Genomic DNA, 21191 nt, shown 5'->3' with positions numbered 1-21191 from the left:
AAAATTTAATACTTTGTACATAATTTCAGTTGTTAGTAAAGTCATAATAACTTTACAAACAGCTTCATGCAACCTGCCTGGGCCTCAATGCATAAAACTTGAAATCAATTGTAACATTGCCATCAAGGGCAAAAATTAACTAAATCAAAGTTTCTGTGGTAGCTACAATTACAATCATTTTTTTAATTTTTACAATTTCATATAACGGGACAAACAACTGTGGACCCTATGAATCAAAACATACACATATAGCTGCTTCACATCATAATCTTTGTTATCACTCTTGTAAATGGGGATAACATTTATAGAGGAAGAACTGGATAGTAGTAGCAAAATGCTTCTTTTGTTTTTATAGAGTTGACCCAAACATGGGAACTCACCTAAATTGGCGAGTTCTCTTGTAAGAAGGCTTTCCTTTGTTGTATCGATATGAGAGTAGGGTGATAGATTCACTGAGGACAGAGGCAAAGATCTGTTGTGATTGAGATGGAGGGCATACTGTGAACAGCTCATGTTGAAGACGCTGAAGGTAAAGATGCCACATCTGAACGGAATAGGAACATCGTTCATCCTACAAAAAAAGGAGAAACCTTACTTCCAGATTAATGCTCAAATCCACCATGAACACTTGGCCACGGCACCTCCTCTATTTCATTGATTATTGTGTACAATCAAGCATAAAAACCAGCTCCATGATCAGTCACTAAGCTTTAGATTATGGGCCGTATGGAAGTTAATCATTGATAATAGTTGATCATTAATAAGAGCTCACCTCAAAAACGCATGATTATTCCTCATTGATTTCTTTGAGCGATTTCACAAAAATGCATAAAGATCAAGTTACATAAGATGAATTTGGATCCATCCATTGTGTCCTCTTACCTCAAAGAAAGGCCTTTGGTCAGCCCAGTTATGACTCTCAGCATCTTGTAAGATGACCGTCGAGACCACCATTACATGACTTGATATTATCTGCTGCTGCACTACCGTCTCTAGCTGACTCAGCTGCTTCTCAACACCACCAAAGAAACGTCTGAAATCAAAAACAAATTACGCATACCATGAATTACTAACGTATTCCACTGTAGAAATGGAAAGACCAACACAGTGGCTGCTAAGTCAGGTGGGTCTACATGATCTACTAACAGAAGGTCTAATTCTTCAATGATGTAAATACCATCGTGGGTATGCCTGCTCCATGTATCAGTTTGTTCCAATTGTCATTTGGTCCAACCTCCACTTAGTGTTATAGTAACTGGGCTAACTGTCATTTAGTCTCATGCACAGATAGTATCATTTTCACTTCATCTACTTACTTCTTGCACTTTGTCAAAAAGAAATTTGGTTTATGAACATTTTATAATGTAAACTATTGAGTGGTATTCAGTCCACGTGGATAATAGATGAAATGGGTACAGTCTAACTAGAAACTACACAAAATGGTAAATGGGCTATATACTTCAATCAACCCCTATCTTACAACCTCTCTAAAATCTAAACCATACTAGAGATGTAATTGAAAGCAAGTCTGTTAGGTCATTCAAAATAAAGATTGAAGCAGTTCCTATATCTTAAATATGTATAGTTATTTTTCTCTTGTAGATTGACACCTTTTATCTTGTTGTTTTCTGTTTGTGTTTTTGTTTGTTGTTTACATCTCATGTTTAATTCTTTATCTTATTGTTTCTCTATACCATGTCATGTTATCAATGTTTTCGGAACTGCGCTTACACAAGGCCACTTGGCTTTATCTATGCAGTTCCCCATTTCATTTTCATTTTTTATGCTTGATTGTAAATATATTGTTTCTCATACCTTGCTTTATAATTGTCTCTATTGAAAATGAAATAAATGCAAATTGAATTGAATTGAAAAAAATCATAGAACCAAGGTTGTGTAGTTGCTTTACTGCTATACTCAAACACAGGCTCATGGTTAGAGTCATAATTATGGTATTTACGCCATTCAGCAAGAAATTCATCCGCACCCAACCCAGGTGAGTTGAATGGTTACCCAATAGGATAATGAATCAAGTTGAATGAGTGCTTGATTTAGCTCAAGTCAAAATAGAAATAATAACATGCAAGCAAGCAAATTATTTCTAGATGAAAGGAATTATATAAATGTATATTATAATTATTATTTTCTGACAGTATAACAAACAAGAGATACAACATACTTGGCCTCCTCCTCCCCAAGGAGACGTTTGTAAGAAGTGAGCTCCTGCTGGAGCCATACCGATGAAGACAGGAGCACACAGAGATCCCTGGTGTGACCTTGTATGGATCCACTTTCGCTGGAGCTCTGGTTGAAGATCTCAAGTAACTGTTTTGAAAAAAAAAGTGTGATATAGATTCAGAATTCTGACATCCTGACTTGAATTTGAACAGACTACTTGACCATAATGTTCAATTCCAATTCCAATCTTATTTCCACAATAACTGATCCCCCCCCCCCCCTCCCCCTCTGTCTCTCTCTCTCTCACAGAGACACACACACTATCCCTCTCAATCTCTCTTTCTGTAAACCCCTCTTCTTTTCATCTGTCCTTCTCCTCATTTGTCTTCCCTTCCCTCTTTTTGTCAATTCATTACCAGGTGGGTGTTTCATAAAGCTGTTCGTAAAGTTATGAACAACTTTACGCATGACTGTAACATGTTCTTAGGTCATAACTCATTTACACAGGGATATCACATAGCACAAAAAAGGATCACCAGTCATGCGTAAAGTCATTCGTATCTTACGAACAGCTTTATGTAACACCCACCAGACACCTTTCTTTCCACAGAGATACATATACCCCTCTACTTGTGTTACCTTAAACCATTCAATTATATAAATATGCCCTCATTAATCGTTTCCTAATTATCCTATCCTCCTATACTCACTAACCTCTCATGTCTAATTACTAAATTGTTTCCAATATGTTCTGTCTGAACGCTCGAGAGGCTTCAGAGAACAAAAAAAATGTGACGGATGAACAGTCTACTAATCATCCATAGCCAATCATCACTGCCTATTAAGACCTGACCTTGGTTCATCAATACCATAGTGTTGGCTAGATACTCATTGGAACATAGCATTGTATAGTGCATCTAAAGCCACATTTGTCTCAGTCCTTACCAGGATCACGTAGTGTGACCTGTAACTAGATCTCCTACTTTCTTTTATCAATAGTAACTGAAATGATTTCTCATAATACTGTCTTCATTAAAATGCAGCAATACATGACCTTTACAGCAGCATATTTTGTTTAAGGCTAATCAGTAATCTACATGTATGCTATTCTGGAAATACTCCATTTACCTTGTAAATTAATAAACAAGCAAAAATTAATGATTGATTATGGGGCATGCATGATACATGTAGAAGGCTATTAAAAATAACTGATATATTCATTATTAATGGGAATAATGTCCTACGTTAAAGAACTTTGATTGTTTGGATCAATTGAGGTGAAGTACAACCCATCATTAAGCTTATTGGCATAAATATAGAAAGATAAAATAAGCATTTTGATAAAAAAAAACATCATGAAATGCTGATGAGAAAAACACAATTTACTGCCATACTGATCCATCATTTTAGCATAACAAAACCAATTGAAAACTTGAATAGACACCTACATGAACTCATTTATTTTATGTGTTTGATATTGCGCATGAAAATTCATATTGTTATGATATTAAAACATTCAAACATTCAATGAATAAAAAACTCAAGTGTAAAAAAATGACTTTGTCAAATATTTCACGCATTTAAGGAGTAAATGCAGGGAGCAAAAAAAAAATAGTTATACATGTAAGTAATATCAACTAAAGAATTAAAAAAAGAAAATTGTGTGGAAGAACCCTTGGCTGAATCACTTATGCCTATAACTACTAGTTGGAGTAGTAACAAACCTACAAATATAATTTGATTATTTTACATTGATTTGATGTTTATGTGTGTGTACTACATCGGTGTAGTTTTATCTTACTCTGTTTACTTAAATCAATATATAAACTACCTAGACATGACATAGTTCTGTTATAAAAAAAAATTGCAATTTGTTTACAAGCAAAAATTTATTGCAAGTAATTTAGCCAAAAAAATGGACAATAGTTAACATATGAATAAGATAATTACACAAATCTAGCAAGCTTTCAATTGACATCAATGCCAAGTAAACCATAAATTCAGCCAGGAAGGCAGGAATCAAAAAAAGGTTAAAATGCTTTTGAAGTACTGATTACAATAATACTTAATGAAGTGTAACAACCACTTGATATTGAATGAAAAGGGGCTACCATTTTCAATGGACCATGCATGGTTAGTTCTCAATGAAGCACATAAACAATGTCTGTATGACAAAATAATCCATCCAAAGAAAAAAAAGTTTATAGTGCTAAATAAACAGTCCATGGGAGGCTCATTCAGATATGTCACAACAAATTCAATAGGAAATCAGGCATAAAAACAACAACATTGCAGCAGTATTAAAGAGACCTTGTTAGGATAGCAATGTGATGAAAAACTGCCAACCAGTGAAATTCTTTCAAAAATTAGTGCAAAATAATGTTGAGTGCCATGGAGAAACTTTTGACAGCATTCAAAATGACTATCTCTTTTTTTTCCCCTTGGGATGTATCACAAACTGACAAACTTTCTGCTAGCCAATCAGATGCAATAATTTCAGCACCTTTTACAAGGAAAACTGATAAATTTCTTCATGAAACACTCATGAGGACACTAACCTTTGTAAGATGCTGGTAGACTTCCATGATTGATGAACTCATCATTTCTAATACACCAGCTCTAACTGGCTGAAGCACTTTATCTACTCCTAACATCACCAAAGACAACACAGAGCTGATGAAGTCTGTTGCTAAAGATGCACTCTAAAAGCAAAAAAGATCAGATTATAGATTTACAAACTAAAACCTGTCTATAAAGAGAGCATAAGGATACAAAAGTGGTCTTTATGGAAAGGTTCCTTTCAATATATCAATATTCATGAATAAAAATCCATATTTACAGGAAAAATATAATTGCCGCCATGAGAGACAGGTAGATTATAGTCAGGTGGTCATTATAGAGCAGGAGAGTGTTTTAAATGACTATACTTTGAACTGGAACAGAAAATATCAAAATATTATTAGAAAGAATTTCATTTTTCTTTAGCAATGTATGATTTCATATAATTTGATTTTGAATGAGGAAAATCATGTCCATCTACTTTGTAAAAACAAAATAATGTTTTTAATGGTATCATTTTCAAGTACTGACTTTCACAAATAAAAAAAAACCATTGCCAATAGATGCTACATGTACAACTTCAAATATTTATATTGGTTTCTATTATTTTTATATATTACCAGTACTATAGCTCATATGCATAAAATATCTTTATGTGAAGAAATAACCTTTCTTCAAATATAAAAGAGAATTGAAACCAATGAGGCAGGAGCAACACAAACAAATAGTTGTCCTTTTTTTTCTCAATTGAATAATATGGATACTATAGTGTTGCAAGACTCATACCCTATCTTTGTTATGCTCTTATTGTTTCATTTATGTTTCATTTTTTAGGAGGTGGTGGTCAGCCCCTGCCCCCATCCCCCATAATACTAAACCAATGACAAATAAAGTGTGAGAAATAATATGAACATGGATAGAATAACCTTGAGTGAATAATTGGTTATTATGTTTCTTATTTTCTTACCTTACATATCATATATGGTTGAGATAAAAGACCTTTGGAAACATCTGAAAAAAAATATATGAACAGTAGTTTTATAGGTGTTTGCCTTTTCAAATCGGGAGAGCAGTTCATCAACATCTTTATCTGACAAGATGGCGGACTTTCCATGATATTAGATTGGCTTAGAATCACTGTTAGTATGTAAACTGTCAGATTAAATGACCTGACAAGCTCTTTCATGAAATGCCCCCCATTATCTACTTGTGTTAATAACAAATGTTCATGAGTATTATTTGATTTCATTTCAAGTAAACTTTTATTTTCTTCCAATTGACATTCTTTTTCATATACACCTGGGCCCCGTCTTACAAAGAGTTACGATTGATCCAATCAATCATAACTCTATGAAAATCCAGCAGTGTCAAAATTTTTCTACAAGAAATCTGCAAAATGTCTTTTGTAAACAAAGGAGAACACGCCGAACTGTCAAGAAATAAATTAATTTATGGATATACATTCATATCTAGAAAAAAAATTGAGCAAACATGCATTCTATATGTTGACTTTGCTGGCTTTCCATAGTTGCGATTGATTGGATCGATCACAACTCTTTGTAAGATGGGCCCCTGGAGTCATATAAATCAATTATAGTACAAAACTATAGTACAAATTATAAAGAATACGAATACGCTACTTCACTGAAATATTGAAAATTAAAATACAGAGAAATCTGATTATATAAATAATTTTTTTCAACTTGAACAAATTAAAACTGAAAGGGAGAAACGAAGCTGCAAAAACACTGAGGCTAGTATAATTAAAGTATTTATATGGTGAGTGGTGTATACTGAAATGACGTTGGATCATCTAATTCTGTTATACTATCTTTGAAGTGACCTACAATCAAATTAACCTTCCTATTGTGACCTAGTCCTTTCATGCATGGTTTCTCAAATGGAAACTGCTTTTGTTTTCATTATTTACAAAGTCGTCAACAAAACCAAATGAAGCATCACAATGTTTTGTTAGAACATAAAATATGGGCCATACTTTTTTTATATAATACACTGACATATATAAGCCATGGATTCAAGGCAATAGTAATTCATAAACAAGTAGACTGCCCCCGGCAGTCTCGCCTGCATTACCCAATTCAAAAAGCGGCAGTGTTGATTTGTGATTATAAAGTACAAATCATTTTGCTATTTTTATATATCAGCTGAATATTCAACCAAATGGATTCTTGTATCATGCAGTCAAGATTCATGCCTCTGTCATCGCCAGACCAAGAATAAAAGACATATCTAACTCCTTAACTTTGCAAATAATGACCACTTGACTTTCACCTTGTAATCCCAAAATCTACTTCTCATCCGAACTAACACATGCATACAGAGTCAATCAGATGACACTATAATGAATGTCCTGAAAAACACACTGTTCAGTCACATAAAGTGAATGACTATTGCTATTAATTTATTATATGAAATTAATGTTATGATTGGATTTAGGCTCTAATTTTGTTTAAGGTGAACAGGTGAATTAAGACGGTGAAATTCTAACTGACTTGATGAATACCATTTTTTTCAAACCTTATTTCATGTACATATAGAGATGAATATAACATGTGCTTGACCATGAAGCAAGCTATAAATACCTATGCCTTGCTGTTCGGGACTTAGGGATTTCTTCTCAAAAGTGCCAATATTTTGGGGTGTTGTTAAATCTGCGGCTGCTCAGCAATTGGCAAAATTCACAAAAACAAAACCCTTGCAAAATTAAAACGTATACAGCATATATCAAACACTTACCACATTCTACAGCCTGAACTTTCTTCTCCTTCTTCATCTTATTCTCCTCTTCTGAACAGCTAGCCTTCATCATATCTTCAGATATCTTTGTGATGCTTCTTATCACAAGGCTTGTCATATTCTCCACTACACTTGACCAGTTCCATTTACTTCGCTGTATTTATACGAGAAAGGGGTAACAATGAAAATCATCAGCGGAATTCGAAACAATTTCTACTCTTATTTGCCGAAATAAATAGTCCAGACGAACAAGAATGCCAGTCCACACTACTATACAGTGCGTATCAAAAAAAAGTTTACACTTTGAAAAAACCCTGTAAAATTATAAATTTGTAATATCCTGAAGATTTTTCCACATTTTAACATTGGTACAGATCCATTTAAGCAAATGATGATATAACTATCGAAAAATATTTCCACTTGAGTGAGTACCACTTACTTTTGAAAAATTAGTGAAAAATGATTTGCGCAGAACTTTAAAATAGCTATGCGAATAAAAGTAAACCTTTTTCATGAAGAACACGTAGAAATGAGCAAGTAAAATTGATTTTAAGATATCTTTGACCTTTTCTAACTTCGAAGAGTGCATTGCGCCCCGCCCCACTCCCCCACACGCCAAGGCCATCAAGACGATATTTGATTTACACTGAGCTGTGATTTACATAAAATGAATTAGGCTTGATTTTCATTTTGTTAATCATTGTCAAGCTTGGGAAAAGTGTGGAGAAACAAGTATTAAATGAAAAATTAAATGTCAATCCACTTTAGATAACAAAAACTTAGTGAAAAAGTGCTGGAGATGTCTGGTGTAAACTGTTGTTTAGATTCAGTTATGTCCTCAGATCCAGCTGGCACAAAAAGGGTAAAAGTTGTGCTTACTAATTGTTGAAATTTCAATTTGGGTGGCAAATTTGTTTAAAAATGCTTGAATGTGTCTGTTTTATCTTAATTGACTAAAAGTGCAAGGGAAATGTAGGAAAAATGTGTCGCAGGGTAAGTTTGATTTCGCCCTTTCCCCTTGACACTGCGTGAAAACGAGCATTTCTGCGCAAACAGATTTCTGCGAGCTTTACAAAAATAGACAGTGCTCACTCAAGTGTAACATTCTGTCAAAACTTTTACTTTCATTGGATAGATGAGACCCAAACCCAAGATTATATGTGAAAAAATCACCCACATGTTGTATATTTTTTAATTCCCAGAGCTTTTTCAAAGTGTAAACTTTTTTTTGATACGCACTGTAGAATTCTTACTTTCATCTTCGGCATTAAATATCTTCAAAATATAAACACACCAAAGGAATTTACTGAAAGTCACTTCACTATCGTCCCATTCCAATGTAAATTCAACTATCAGGAGATGTTCAATGCTATACAAGAAGAAAAGAATAATTCCTAAATAAGTCTGACTCCATTGTAGTTTTCCGAAGGTACAATAAATATTTTTAAAAATAGATTGTTTTTCACCTGATGTGAGGGACTTTCTAAGACAGGGCTGGACCTTCTTCCTCCATAATCAGAGCCAACCATGCCAGGCATAACACCAAACGGTGGTGGGATAGCCTCTGGTAGAACCCCTCGGCCAGTGTGCTCTGATGGCATCCTGGGATCTCGCATTGGTCCTCCATCACGATTGTGCTTCAATACACCTTTAGGAAAATAATGAAATTAACAAGGCATAACATCAATGTAGTGCCATACCAGTATTTTGGTGCTGGTGGTGATTTTTTTATTACCTCATTGATAAGAAAGCATGAATACTTGTAACAAGCAACCAGAGGACAGACAACTGAAAGTCCTCTCCAAGGAAAATGGTAATTAGGATCAATGTTTCCAAGGCTTCTAATAACCTTTGTGGTATCATTTCTCATCGTGGGATTAAATCCTACTGACTTTAACATTTATCATGAGTCATAAATATTATTCAGGATTATTTATTTACAAAGTTGAGTTAATTGCCTGATGAAAATGAAAGATAATCATAAAATACATTTTGTGAAATATGATATTTAAATAGGGAAAGTTTACAATTACCAGTAAGGTTATTTAACTTTTGTAAGATCCATAATTAAGGCTAACATTGGTGATGCAAGTCATGTTCGGGATTGGTTTGGTTTGGCAATTTTTTTCTGGACTTTAGTTCGGTTGGGGTTCGACAATGTATGCCAAATTAAATAATAAACATATAAAATAAAGGATCGCCAACCCACAACCAGTTTCTTGTAACAAAGGTCATTTCTGCTTTCATTTTCAAAATCAATTAAAAATACCAAAGAAAAAAACATTGAAAACAAGAGAATCAGGATAGAAACGGAATTTCAAAGGACAGAATTTTTTCAGGATTATTTCATGTAGATATGTTTATGATTGATTACAATGTCATTGCAAACGCATCTTCTCCGATCGGAAAGTCGGAACAGTAGACAAACAACCTCCACTCAATTATTATTATACTGGTAAAATCCATATTCCAAAGAATATGAAATGTTTTAGAAAGTTCAATATTTTCTGAAAACTGGTTTAATCTGGTCAATCAATTACTCTTAAATGATCTTAAATATCAGTAGATTCTTTGTTCTGAAAGATCGACACTACGTGACTTCAAACACATTTCCAACATGAAAAGAAGTACATGGGACTGTACTAGGGTGAAATCACTTGATATTCAGAACCAAGATAGAGCTGATAATTTATTATTTCATTTTCAGTAATTGACCAGATTAAATCACTCTTTAGAAAATAATGACCATGGAAAAAATCACTATCGTCCAAGAGGCAATACTGACAAATTTGCCTTTGCCCAACGATTTGTCCCTGACTGGAATAAACTCCCTCTTTAAATAGTTCATGCAGTTTCGCTTGACAGCTTCCAAAAGCTCCTGCAAAATCACCTTGAAAATATCCCTCACTCCTCCTCATAACGTGCGTCCAAGTTTAATCTCATCTTCAAGATAGGCTGCAGAGCCCTTCGAAGATTATAGCAGATGATGATAAAAAAAAACATTTTGAATTCAGAATATGAACTTTACCAATGTAATAGCGGCTGAGATCTGGTTGTTTGGACTTTGTTCAGCTTTCTATATATATCAACTATTTCCGGAACGCGATCAGGAAACATGCGTTGATTTGCTTCGAATTTTTTTTTAACTTTCCTGTTCTTTGGAATTTTATTTCTACCCTCATTCCCTCATCTCTTATTTACTTATTTTGCTTAATTAGTATCAATATGGGCATTTCAGAAGATGAAATATATACTTAACCATTACTTTGTTCGTAACAAGGAATCAAATAATGTCTTCTTTTTCTTTTGTTAAATACAAACGATATCATGATCGATTACGGCAATACGTAATTTAACCACACTTTTATACCGAGTTTAGCTTCAAACCTCCTCTCATTTTATGAAGAAAAAAATATATTCATGTCTATGAAAACTTCTGAAATTGATAATAATTCAATCAAAGACGAGAGAGAAGATTTCAAACCGGTTCAGAAGTGCCAAGTTCAGCAAACTTTCGTTCGGTTCGGCTTTTCGGCTACAGCACTAGCTGATATTTTACCATAACAGGCTTTGAATGTTGAGAAATGGAATATAAGAAGGTCACTGACCTCTGAGGTTTCCCTTGCTATGGATCTGTGGTTTAAAGAGAGGTGCTCCTTCCCATGTTGCATGCTGGGATAGCTGACATAGTCGTTGATTTAGGTCATGTAGAAGGGCTACAATCATTATGTAATGCTTGATGTCATCAAGGCTCATCAGCACAGAATCTATTTGAAAAATAGGTGAATAATAAGAGACACTTGAAATGCTATCTATGAAATACAATACAGCAAGTAAAAAACAGAAATAAATTATTTTTGCCTGTGCAGAAAAATGGTTACAAATATCTTATTTTCAATAAATCATTTCTTTTTATCATAACCTAGTGTTGCATTAAATTCAGCATCAACATGCATCATTTATTGTCAAATCTCTCAAAAACCTCCCGTAAGAAATAAAATGCATAGCTAGTTTATAGCGAAAAGGGAATTTACTGCTATTAATTACAAATACTGTTTGAAGATAAAGTAAGAAAAGTAAAAAGAAATGGTTCTACCATCAACAACGGATTTCTTCTTGGTTTGCTCTTTCCCATGTTCATGGCCTCCATTCAGCCAATCCCTGGCCCCAATGCTCTTTGTTGCACTGCCATTGGACGATGATGTTCCTTTGGCTCCTCCCCTCCTGATGCCTTCACAGGCTTCCTCCATCATAGATGCCACCTCTTCCTGAAGCTGTGATAGATAGATCTCCTGGACAGCCTGAAGGAAGTTCACCTCACCTTCAAAGACATCCGCAAGGTACAGGGCACACTCATCCTCCAACATGACATGGAAGTGAGGGGTCAGTTTCTGGAGTTTGTCCGCGATGGATGCTAGTGTCGCAGGCTGTCTTGGCTCGGCAACATCTACGTTTGAAGTGCTCAGATTCTCTCTCAAGAATGTTGCCACCTACAGAGACCGGATGAGAACATGGAAAAAATAAGGATAGACGAGTTGACTGAAAAAAAAATACCAAAAACAAAGCAGAATTGCTTCACACATACAAAAGAGAAATCCTCGGTAAGTAATAAAGAGACAGCAATAAAACCACTTCTAGGTATCACAAATCACTGAATTACAAAAGTAGTTGCTGTGTAAACCTCTCTGCAATTACATTTTATTCATTTCATTTTTATTCAAACCACCTATATATAGCTGGTACAAAAAAAATGTTAAAACGGCTGTTTTCGACTCGCCGTACGGCCGCCTTAGAACAAATGCGACCAAGGTATAACAGATGATTCAAAATCAAATACAATGGAATCCTATAAAACTCTGATTCAGAGTCTGCCATACACTGTAGCATCTACTAATGATGCAGAATGCAGCATAGGACTACTACCACATTACCTTATCTGATGCCAAGACATGGTAGCTACTCCAGACCTCCTTGATAGGGTACAGAATACACAGACTCTGTAGAGATTCAATACGTTGGACCTGCTTGGCCTTTGAGAGTGGTCCAATCCATTCTCCTGGTTCAGATACCTTGATCGCATGCAGTCTGTCTAGAAAATAGCGCTTTAGGCGAGATCGGATCTCCTCCCACAGCGAGTCATTCTCCTAATCCAGAAAATGAGATGTGTAACATTTTTCTTGAGAATTTTCAGTCATAATCACTTACATAGCACTGTATATCTACTTGCCTACCTTAGATCAAGCTGATGATTCTAGCATTTAGTGCATTCAAGATACTGATTCTGCCAGGTACCCGTTCACCTCATCTGTGGTAAGGGCACCACAATCACACAAGGTATCAACTACGACAGAGCTCAAAAGCAGATCTTCTCATTTTGGAATTTCATTTCCACTACATTGACTTAAAAAAGACACATGTTTTAGAATAAAAGCTATGAGCTAATGTCAACCGACAACTAGGAATAGTTTTCCATTACTGTATGCACCAATATTCGTTCACTCACTTTAATCATTTACACAACCCGAGAATTCGTCACACTGTTGTTGACACAACTGTCATGTATACTATGCCCATTTCTACAAACTTGTCAAGGAGGTGAGAACCCATGGCAATTCAAGATAGACTCTGGAAAGTTGACAAATACCTGTTCAAGCGAATCACCAATGGTGTTGATAGACACTGCAGAAGCAGCTACATAGGATGGTTTAGGCGCACGAATAGGGAGACCAAGACCTTCGTGTGACGCTAAGCCAAGCAGCTGTTCAAAGATGATTGCCTCAGAGTTGGGATGGTTTACTGCATGTTGAAGCTGAAAAGACAACAGAGTAGGTTACGCATTTAGCGAGTAGCTGAAAATGATTCTAGGATCTAAAAGACTAGTTTGCAACCAACAGATAATCATCGTTCATAGAAAAAAATGTTGGGGAACAGAAGAAAATATTGTGTTTTCTGACAGGTGGCTATTTGTCTTACTTTGAGGGGAGTGCATTTCATGGAAGAAATAGTCAAGAGATATGTTATAAGCTATTGAAATCCTTGCTTGTGATTAGCTCAGAGCAAATTAGTCAGTAAAAAATCACTCACAAAATGCTTCATGAAATGCTCCCCTATTCCTGCCAATAATACTTTGTATTAAACCAAGTAGCGATTAACAAGGGCACTTTCAAATTTACCATTTGCTTGTTTTTTGACAGTTAGGTGGTGAATCATTCTTTGTCCCCATGCATCTTTTGCCTGATATACTTGAATACCTTACTACATATTGCATTCTGATCCCATTACTCGATTCAATTCTTTCTTTAATTAGACAAGTGAATTCCTGAGAATAAACCAACTCATCTCAATAGATAACCAACCAACGTGGCATACTAACAATTGCCTTAAGAAGCTTGTTGACATCTTCTGTATCTGGTGTGAGGCAGGCACATTCTTCAAGGACTGGTGTTTGAATCAGACTGTCCATAGCATCCTTGATATTGGTATAATTATTATCCAGTGAAAGGCTGTTTGTTGCTTGCACCAACTTCTGCAGAGTCTCTTCAATCCTGAAGCAGATGCAAATTGTTTCAAAGATATTATCAAATGATCAGCTTATGTACTCTAATCTAAATAATAATCACCAACATTCAGTGTTATCCTTCCTTACTCCAAGTTGTAATAATAGATTTTTCTTTCAAAAATCATCCTAGGTGATAAATTTACATTTAAGCTTGCAACCAATTGGAAGCAGTTTTAAAGTTTCATAAGATCTATGGCTAAATGAATAAGCTATCATAGAAGCAAAGTGTCATGTTATTAAAGGCCTGGTCACACCGCCCGAGCGTTGTTGGAGCGGTCGTGGAGCGGAGAGAAAAAAATCATCACCACTCGCTACCGTTCACCATTTTCGATTTCGATTGTTTTTATTTCATTTTCGATTTTTGTTTTCGATTTTTCCCCAATTTTGTGAGCGAAATTCGACATTCTCTCCCTACCGCTCCACGACCGCTCAAACAACGCTTGGGCGGTGTGACCAGGCTTTTAAGCTTTACTGGGGTTAGGAAGACAACAGCTACTTTAGATCATCTACCATTATAACATCACTTCAATTAAACTGCTACAGGGTGTACAGATTTCATTCAAAAAGAAAAATTTAATTATAGTGATTATGAAGTGATGGATTGTCAATCAGCTATAATGTAAAAACCTAATCTTCTTTCCTTCATCCTCTCATTTTCTTGCCCCTCCCCCTCCTTTTCGATTCATAGTTTGTTTAATATCTTCTATAATGTGAGCTTCAAATATATAGGAAGAGTTCTAAACTGGTTTCAAAGCAGACTCTGGCTATGATTGTCAAACCTATGAATCCATCAATTTCCTGTACATCAGGGGACCGTTTCATCAACATTTTTGTATGACAAGTTGTCAGATCTGACATCTTTCCTTGATTCTGATTGGCTGAGAGACACTGTTACTATGGTAACTGTCGGATAAAATGGGACTTGTCGGATAAAACGTCCGACAAGTCCTTTCATGAAACGCTCCCCTGAAGTCTAGTTAAATAACCCTACTCATAAGCCTACGTTTGAGATCATTCCATAAAACTAAAACAAAGTTTAAATCCCCAAATCCAACATGGCTTGTCAACTTAGACAACTTACACAAAACATGCCCTTGGGGGGGTCTTGTATTATGCGGATGTGTCCATTTACTATAGAGTTACGTAGTATATAGATGATATATAGATGATGTGAAATGAAATCTTACTTCTTATCATTTTGCTTGAGTTGTTCATCAATATCTGTTATGACCATCTCCAGGTTGTCCATGCTTGGCATACCAAACTGGAACATTGCCGTCAGTGAGGGAAGCACACACTGCTGAGACATGATAATTAAAACTTCTATTCCAGTGTTTGATGATGTGTACGATGTATCTGATCACCTCATGTTGTAAATGAATCCCAATAAGCTGACACTGATAAAAAACATAAACAAGAGAAGAGTGCAAGTAAATATTTTTGCGAATGGATAGAAAAACAGCCATCCTGATATTCTTGATTTTAAAAATGTTGTGTAAAGGTCACAGGAAAACTACATTTTCATAGACTTTACATCCACAAAATGGCCATCTATTGTTATCCTGAAATTGTTTTGATTTAGTCACCAAGAAAATTAGGAAAAAAATCATTTCTTTCTCTTGAAGATCAATTTCAGTTTATGCCTAGAAATATTGTCAGCATATGGGACTTGAATGTCATTTTCTGAAGATGCTTTCCATGTAATAATCAGAAGGTCATTTTTATTCCATTCAAATCTCAACTCAATTCAATTGATTTATTTTCCACTTTCATTGATAAACTGCCTGCTTCGTCTCGGTTATAGTAAAGCACATGTACTCCATACTAGATGAAAACAAACTACATGTAGCACATCAATGCTGTGGAGCTCATCCAGCATTTAATGAAATTTAACACAATTTTTCATTTCAGCCCAGTTGACACTAGTGAATAATATTCGTGACATAAATTGATGAAGAAATGAAATATCTAAGCATTTTATATGATTTATGAATAAATTTCGTATGACTAAGCATAAAGAATTTTCGAGTCAAAATTTCTAAATTCTGTGTAGAACCTTGGTGAACCTAATGTAGCTCTCAGATGGAACAAAAAAAATCAACATCAGTCAACAAATAAATATCTTTTGTGAGTTTTGAAAACATGCATTAATTATCTGTGTTTCATAATTCTGTGTTGATATTTTGCGTCCCCATCTAGAGCTACATGTATCATATAAAGCAAACAAAATTGAAATTGATCAACAAATGAAGGAGAAAAAACATTTTTTTGTGTGATTTACACGTGTATGAATAAATTTTGCATAAATTAACATAAATAATTTTCTAGTCAAAATTTCTGAATTCTTTGTGGAAATTTGGTGACCCGCATGTAGCTCTACCAGATGGATGAAAAAAAATTAGAAATTTGACGTGTCCAAAGGACAGAGATGCCCTCGCTTAACGCGATCAGAAATTCTTCAATATGATTGATCTCAATATCGTGCAGAAACCAATATGCATATATAATGAACAAATTTAGACCTTTGACCTAAAGACTCGCCCTTTCCATAATAATCTCTGACAGAAGATATGACAGTCCTGAAGGTCATTTGACATGGATAATCCCTCACTTCATTGTGTCATATGGAAATGTGGTCTTGCTGTAAAATGCCTACAAGTATCATTGTGACTTTGTGAGAATGTCATGACATGATCTGTGCGATTGACCAATCAGTGGTCTCCAAATCGCTGTGTGGAAATGGTCTATCCGTTGTAAACAGTCTACACTGTATGGACAATCTGCCACTGTGTGCGCGAGGGTGCTCCAACCCTTGCTCCACCCTCGCGCATGCGATGTTTTGAAATCAGCAGCAATTTATACATGTGAGGAATTTGATGTTGGCTCTAAGTAACTAATTTTGAGGTGAACCAGAGGATAGATATGGAGTGAAATTAGGATGAAAAGTAAGAAATTAAGCTTCTGAAGCTTGTTTCGGTGTAGGATTTTTATAATATGCATTTTGCCCACCTTTGTGAGGAAAAAATCAAAGTTCAACGCATTTCTGACATACGATCCCGTTATCCAAATTTAATGATTTTGGTATCAAATTAAAGAGAATAAAATGCTCCAAATAGCCTACTCAGTTTACATTTGGTTACTACCATAATTTTGATGTGGCATGAATAAAAGTACCATATTTTTGTAAACTAGAGGGTTTTTGTAGTACTAATAATGGCAAATCCAAAGGAAATACTAATTTTTCACCTTTCCTTTAGGATTAAGTGTCAGAATTGCTTTCAAAATACCCTTCCCTACTACTACAGAAAGCCCGATTCAAAACTGCACACAAAATATCTGCACTCTGTGTGTGGTCGTGTGTTTCAGCTATGTGTGTTGTTTTTTGGGGAGATTTGGTGGAATTTCATTGGAAATTCATTTGATTATTACTCAAAAACTGATTCATGGATTACTATGTCATGAAATTTGGTAGATTTCTATTTTGCACTATTTTAATCAAGATCTGAAAAAAAATCAGACAGTTTGATGAAGTGGTGATGAGATAGGAAAATCTTGCGGTCTCCCTAATCATACATACATGTAGACCAAAAGCTTCGGTCTCTGTTATGTTGGTTGTTCAGCTGAACTTTGTTGGCTTCACTCATCAAATACAGAGACCGAAGTTCTGTACAGGGGACTAAATGGCCATATGTTTATGTACTTAAGATCAGATAAAACGGGGAAGTGAATTTGCGCGACAGCCGAGGTAAGTCACTGTTTTTGTTCCTTTTAACTTCATTTTTCTCCTTTTTTGGGCAATTAATGCCAAGAGGGAATATTAATTTGCATTTTGGTCGCGTTAATTTTCAAAATTTTTATTCATTAAAGACAAAAATCGAAGAGCCCCGACGGGGGGATTTTGCATTGCAAGTCCCCTAACGATGGCTGCACGATAGCAAGCCGTCTGTGTACGAGAAATTAAAAAAAATGTTAAAAAACTCCTCGAAACAGACGGCTGCCAGCTGTTTACTGAAGATGTAGACAGCTGGCAGCCGTCTGTTTCGAGGAGTTTTTTAACATTTTTTTTTTATTTTCTCCTTGTACACAGACGGCTCGCTATCGTGCAGCCACCATTAGCCTTAGGGGACTTGCAGTGCAAAAACCCCCCTGTCGGGGCTTTTCAATTTTTGTCTTTAATTAATAAAAATTTTGAAAATTAATGTGACCAAAATACAAATTTATATTCCCTCTTGGCATTAATTGCCAAAAAACTGAGAAAAATGAAGTTAAAAGGAACAAAAACAGTGACCTACCTCAGCTGTCGCGCAAATTCACTTCCCCGTTTTATCCGATCTTAAGTACATAACATATGGCCATTGAGTCCCCTGTACAGATCGCGCTAGAACTTCGGTCTCTGTATTTGGTGAGTGAAGCCAACGAAGTTCAGCTGAACAACCAACAAAACAGAGACCGAAGCTTTATAAGTTTAGTTTTGGTCTACTGAGGACGTAGACAGCTGGCAGCCGTCTGTTTCGAGGAGTTTTTTAACATTTTTTTTATTTTTTTAATTTCTCCTCGTCGACAGACGGCTCGCTAGCGTGTCCACGCCATTAGGGGAGGTACAACGCAAAATCCCCCCGGCGGGGCTCATCGATTTTTTTCACTAATGCATTATTATATATAAAAAGAAGCTTACCAAAATGCAGCTTGTTATTTCCTCTTGGCTTTGATTGGCATTTAAGTGGTGAAAACTCAATTGAAAAGGAACGAAAACAGTGACTTTCCTCGGCTGTCGTGTAGCTCCCAATTCACTCGTTCCTCCGAAGTCGATAATGTACACAAACATATGAGGTGGGATGAACTTCCGGGTCAACTGCTTATCGAAACCGTTGGCCAATCAGATCATCTCTTTTACGTCAGGCTTATGAATATTAATTTTCTTTTCCTTTTCAACGTTTGCTCGCCCGGGCACTGTATATGTGTGACGTAAAGGTCATAGGGCGGAGTCTAACTTTCGCCGGCCACTTTTTCATGAATGATTCATTACCAAGATGGCTGCCCACTCTCCGAGTCGCAAGTGTCAACTTTTAGAGACAATCCTCTGAATGCCAGTTTCAAAGCGGGAATTTAGGGTAAGAAACTGTCGTTACTTAAACATTATCACCTAAAAGTGCATATGAATGCACAGTTTGTGTAAAATATCATGGTATTGAGGAGAAAAACAAGAAATTAGCCGTGGCCATTGAGCCCTCGTACAGACGACGGTTTAACTTCGGTCTATGTATTTGGTGAGTGAAGCCAACGAAGTTCAGCTGAACAACCAACATAACAGAGACCGAAGCTTTTGGTCTACTGAAGACGGTGCATAGGCCCTGATTTATAAGTTGAAATCTCCCATCTTAAAAACTCATGTGGAATATTAATAAAATATATGTTAAGCCTTCACTTCAATTTCAGGAACTCAGATCCCCCCCCCCCTCCCCCTAAGTCTCGGTGCACAATTTGTGTTCATTTCATTTTCATAAACATTGCACTCGGCGCTCAACACAAATTGAAGCGTATGGGACCGTGACACTGTCTACAGTTAAACGTTGCACTGCACCGGATCGCCAATTAAATGCCAATTGTTTTTAATTGAAAAAAATGTGTCATAACTAACAGCAAGACAGTGCTGGATTTAAGCCTTACTATAATTATAACAATCAACTCACCCAATTTCTAAGATGGGGTTTTACCACTATTAAAGACCTTAATTAACTGTGAGATGACAACTGTTTTTTCTGAACTGTTTTTCCGTAGCTAGCTGGCTGTAGTATGGGAATGACGTCATCTAGCTCTAGCTGTGTTTCCACAGTTCAAAAATAAATTTCCCGAAACTGAATCCCAAATTTCCTGAAATTCATAGATATTTCCTGGAATTTTCAAATTTGATTTTAAACAAAAATCGGGCAATAATGCAGCGAGCCTAAATTCGGCCTAGGTGGCCAAAATCAAGGATTTTAGCATTTTTTTTTTGTTCAAGCCCTAGCTCTTTAAAAAATAGGAACAAAATTACAAATGCGAGGGCGGGGCGCGAGCGGAAAATTTTGAGCTACGTTTGGCTGTAAAACATTATCAAAATGTAACCTGAATATCATCAATATTGATAGTTTCTAAGTTTAATTGTAATTTTCGGATTTCCCGAAATTTCCTGGAATATTTTTATTTCCCGAACCATTCCTGGAAAAAGTCAAAATTTAGAGTGTGCGGTTGTTTACTTATAAGGATTACCATTCCTGCAAAGGTCTAGTAGACTTCAGATTAGATTTTTTTTTCCGAACCACTTCCTCGCTACGCTTGCTCGCGAAAAACTGAAAACCTAAATATATATCTTATCAATCAAAAATCAATTTAAAAAAAAACTTTGCTCAACTTAATTACTACAAAACACACAACTTTACACAGATGATAATCTCATGGTGAAAATATCCGTTTGCACCAAAATGCCCGTTTTGGCATATAAGTGCACCTTTTTGGCTCCCCCAAAGGAAAATACGTTCCACCGCCCTTGGTTAAAACATACATCGTCTTCATGGCAAACTGCAAAAATTACTTAACATCTCCCTTTTAGATCAGGTCAGAGTTTATAATTAAAATTTCTGCTCGCACTTCTTGCTCGCAGCCATCTAGTTACATATAGCCATCTTGTTTTGAAGATCACAAACATATTGCCCATCATATTTTCAACAAAAGTAGAGCTCGTGCTTCGCGCTCGCATTATTAAAAAAAAGGCTTATGTTAGGCCTATAACATTATTACATATTTATTTTACTTCATAAGAATAAAGCTAATTAGATTAGGACTACCCATGCAGGGTCGTATATACAGGGGGAAGGGGTATGGGGTGTGACAAATTCCCCCCCCCCCCAAAAAAAATACTAATAATGATGATAAATTAATAAATAGATTAAGTAAATAAATAAATAAATAAATTAATTAATTAATTAATCAATTACTTAATTAATCAATCAATCAATTGATTAATTAATTTAAAAAAAATTCACTTACCAGTTGGCAAAATAGAGGATAGGGGTAAAAACAAAAAGAGTTAAGAAAGAGAGAAAAAATAAAATGAAAGAAAGAAAGAAAGAAAGAAAGAAAGAAAGAAAGAAAGAAAGAA

At 35.5% G+C, this 21191-nt stretch overlaps 1 protein-coding gene across 1 annotated transcript in view; it reads right to left on the bottom strand.

Moving 5' to 3' along the window:
• LOC121416171 (uncharacterized protein KIAA0825-like) overlaps positions 1 to 19838 on the bottom strand; it is a 28458-nt gene extending 8620 nt beyond the window's left edge. Inside the window, exons 1-14 of the mRNA XM_041609653.1 lie at positions 19744 to 19838; positions 15241 to 15450; positions 13868 to 14039; positions 13139 to 13303; positions 12426 to 12638; positions 11591 to 11984; positions 11103 to 11261; positions 8961 to 9142; positions 7495 to 7648; positions 5705 to 5748; positions 4737 to 4880; positions 2180 to 2325; positions 883 to 1033; positions 381 to 571 (exon numbers count right to left, since the gene is read on the bottom strand). Of these exons, the coding sequence (XP_041465587.1) occupies positions 381 to 571; positions 883 to 1033; positions 2180 to 2325; positions 4737 to 4880; positions 5705 to 5748; positions 7495 to 7648; positions 8961 to 9142; positions 11103 to 11261; positions 11591 to 11984; positions 12426 to 12638; positions 13139 to 13303; positions 13868 to 14039; positions 15241 to 15362 (2237 nt within the window). The 5' untranslated portion in view covers positions 15363 to 15450; positions 19744 to 19838. The remainder of the gene's footprint in view (positions 1 to 380; positions 572 to 882; positions 1034 to 2179; positions 2326 to 4736; positions 4881 to 5704; positions 5749 to 7494; positions 7649 to 8960; positions 9143 to 11102; positions 11262 to 11590; positions 11985 to 12425; positions 12639 to 13138; positions 13304 to 13867; positions 14040 to 15240; positions 15451 to 19743) is intronic.
• Between the last annotated feature and the right edge of the window lie 1353 nt (positions 19839 to 21191).

This window comes from Lytechinus variegatus, chromosome 5 (genome assembly GCF_018143015.1).
Source record: "Lytechinus variegatus isolate NC3 chromosome 5, Lvar_3.0, whole genome shotgun sequence".
Taxonomy (NCBI): Eukaryota; Metazoa; Echinodermata; class Echinoidea; order Temnopleuroida; family Toxopneustidae; genus Lytechinus; species Lytechinus variegatus.
This window is presented reverse-complemented; position numbering and strand designations above follow the sequence as displayed.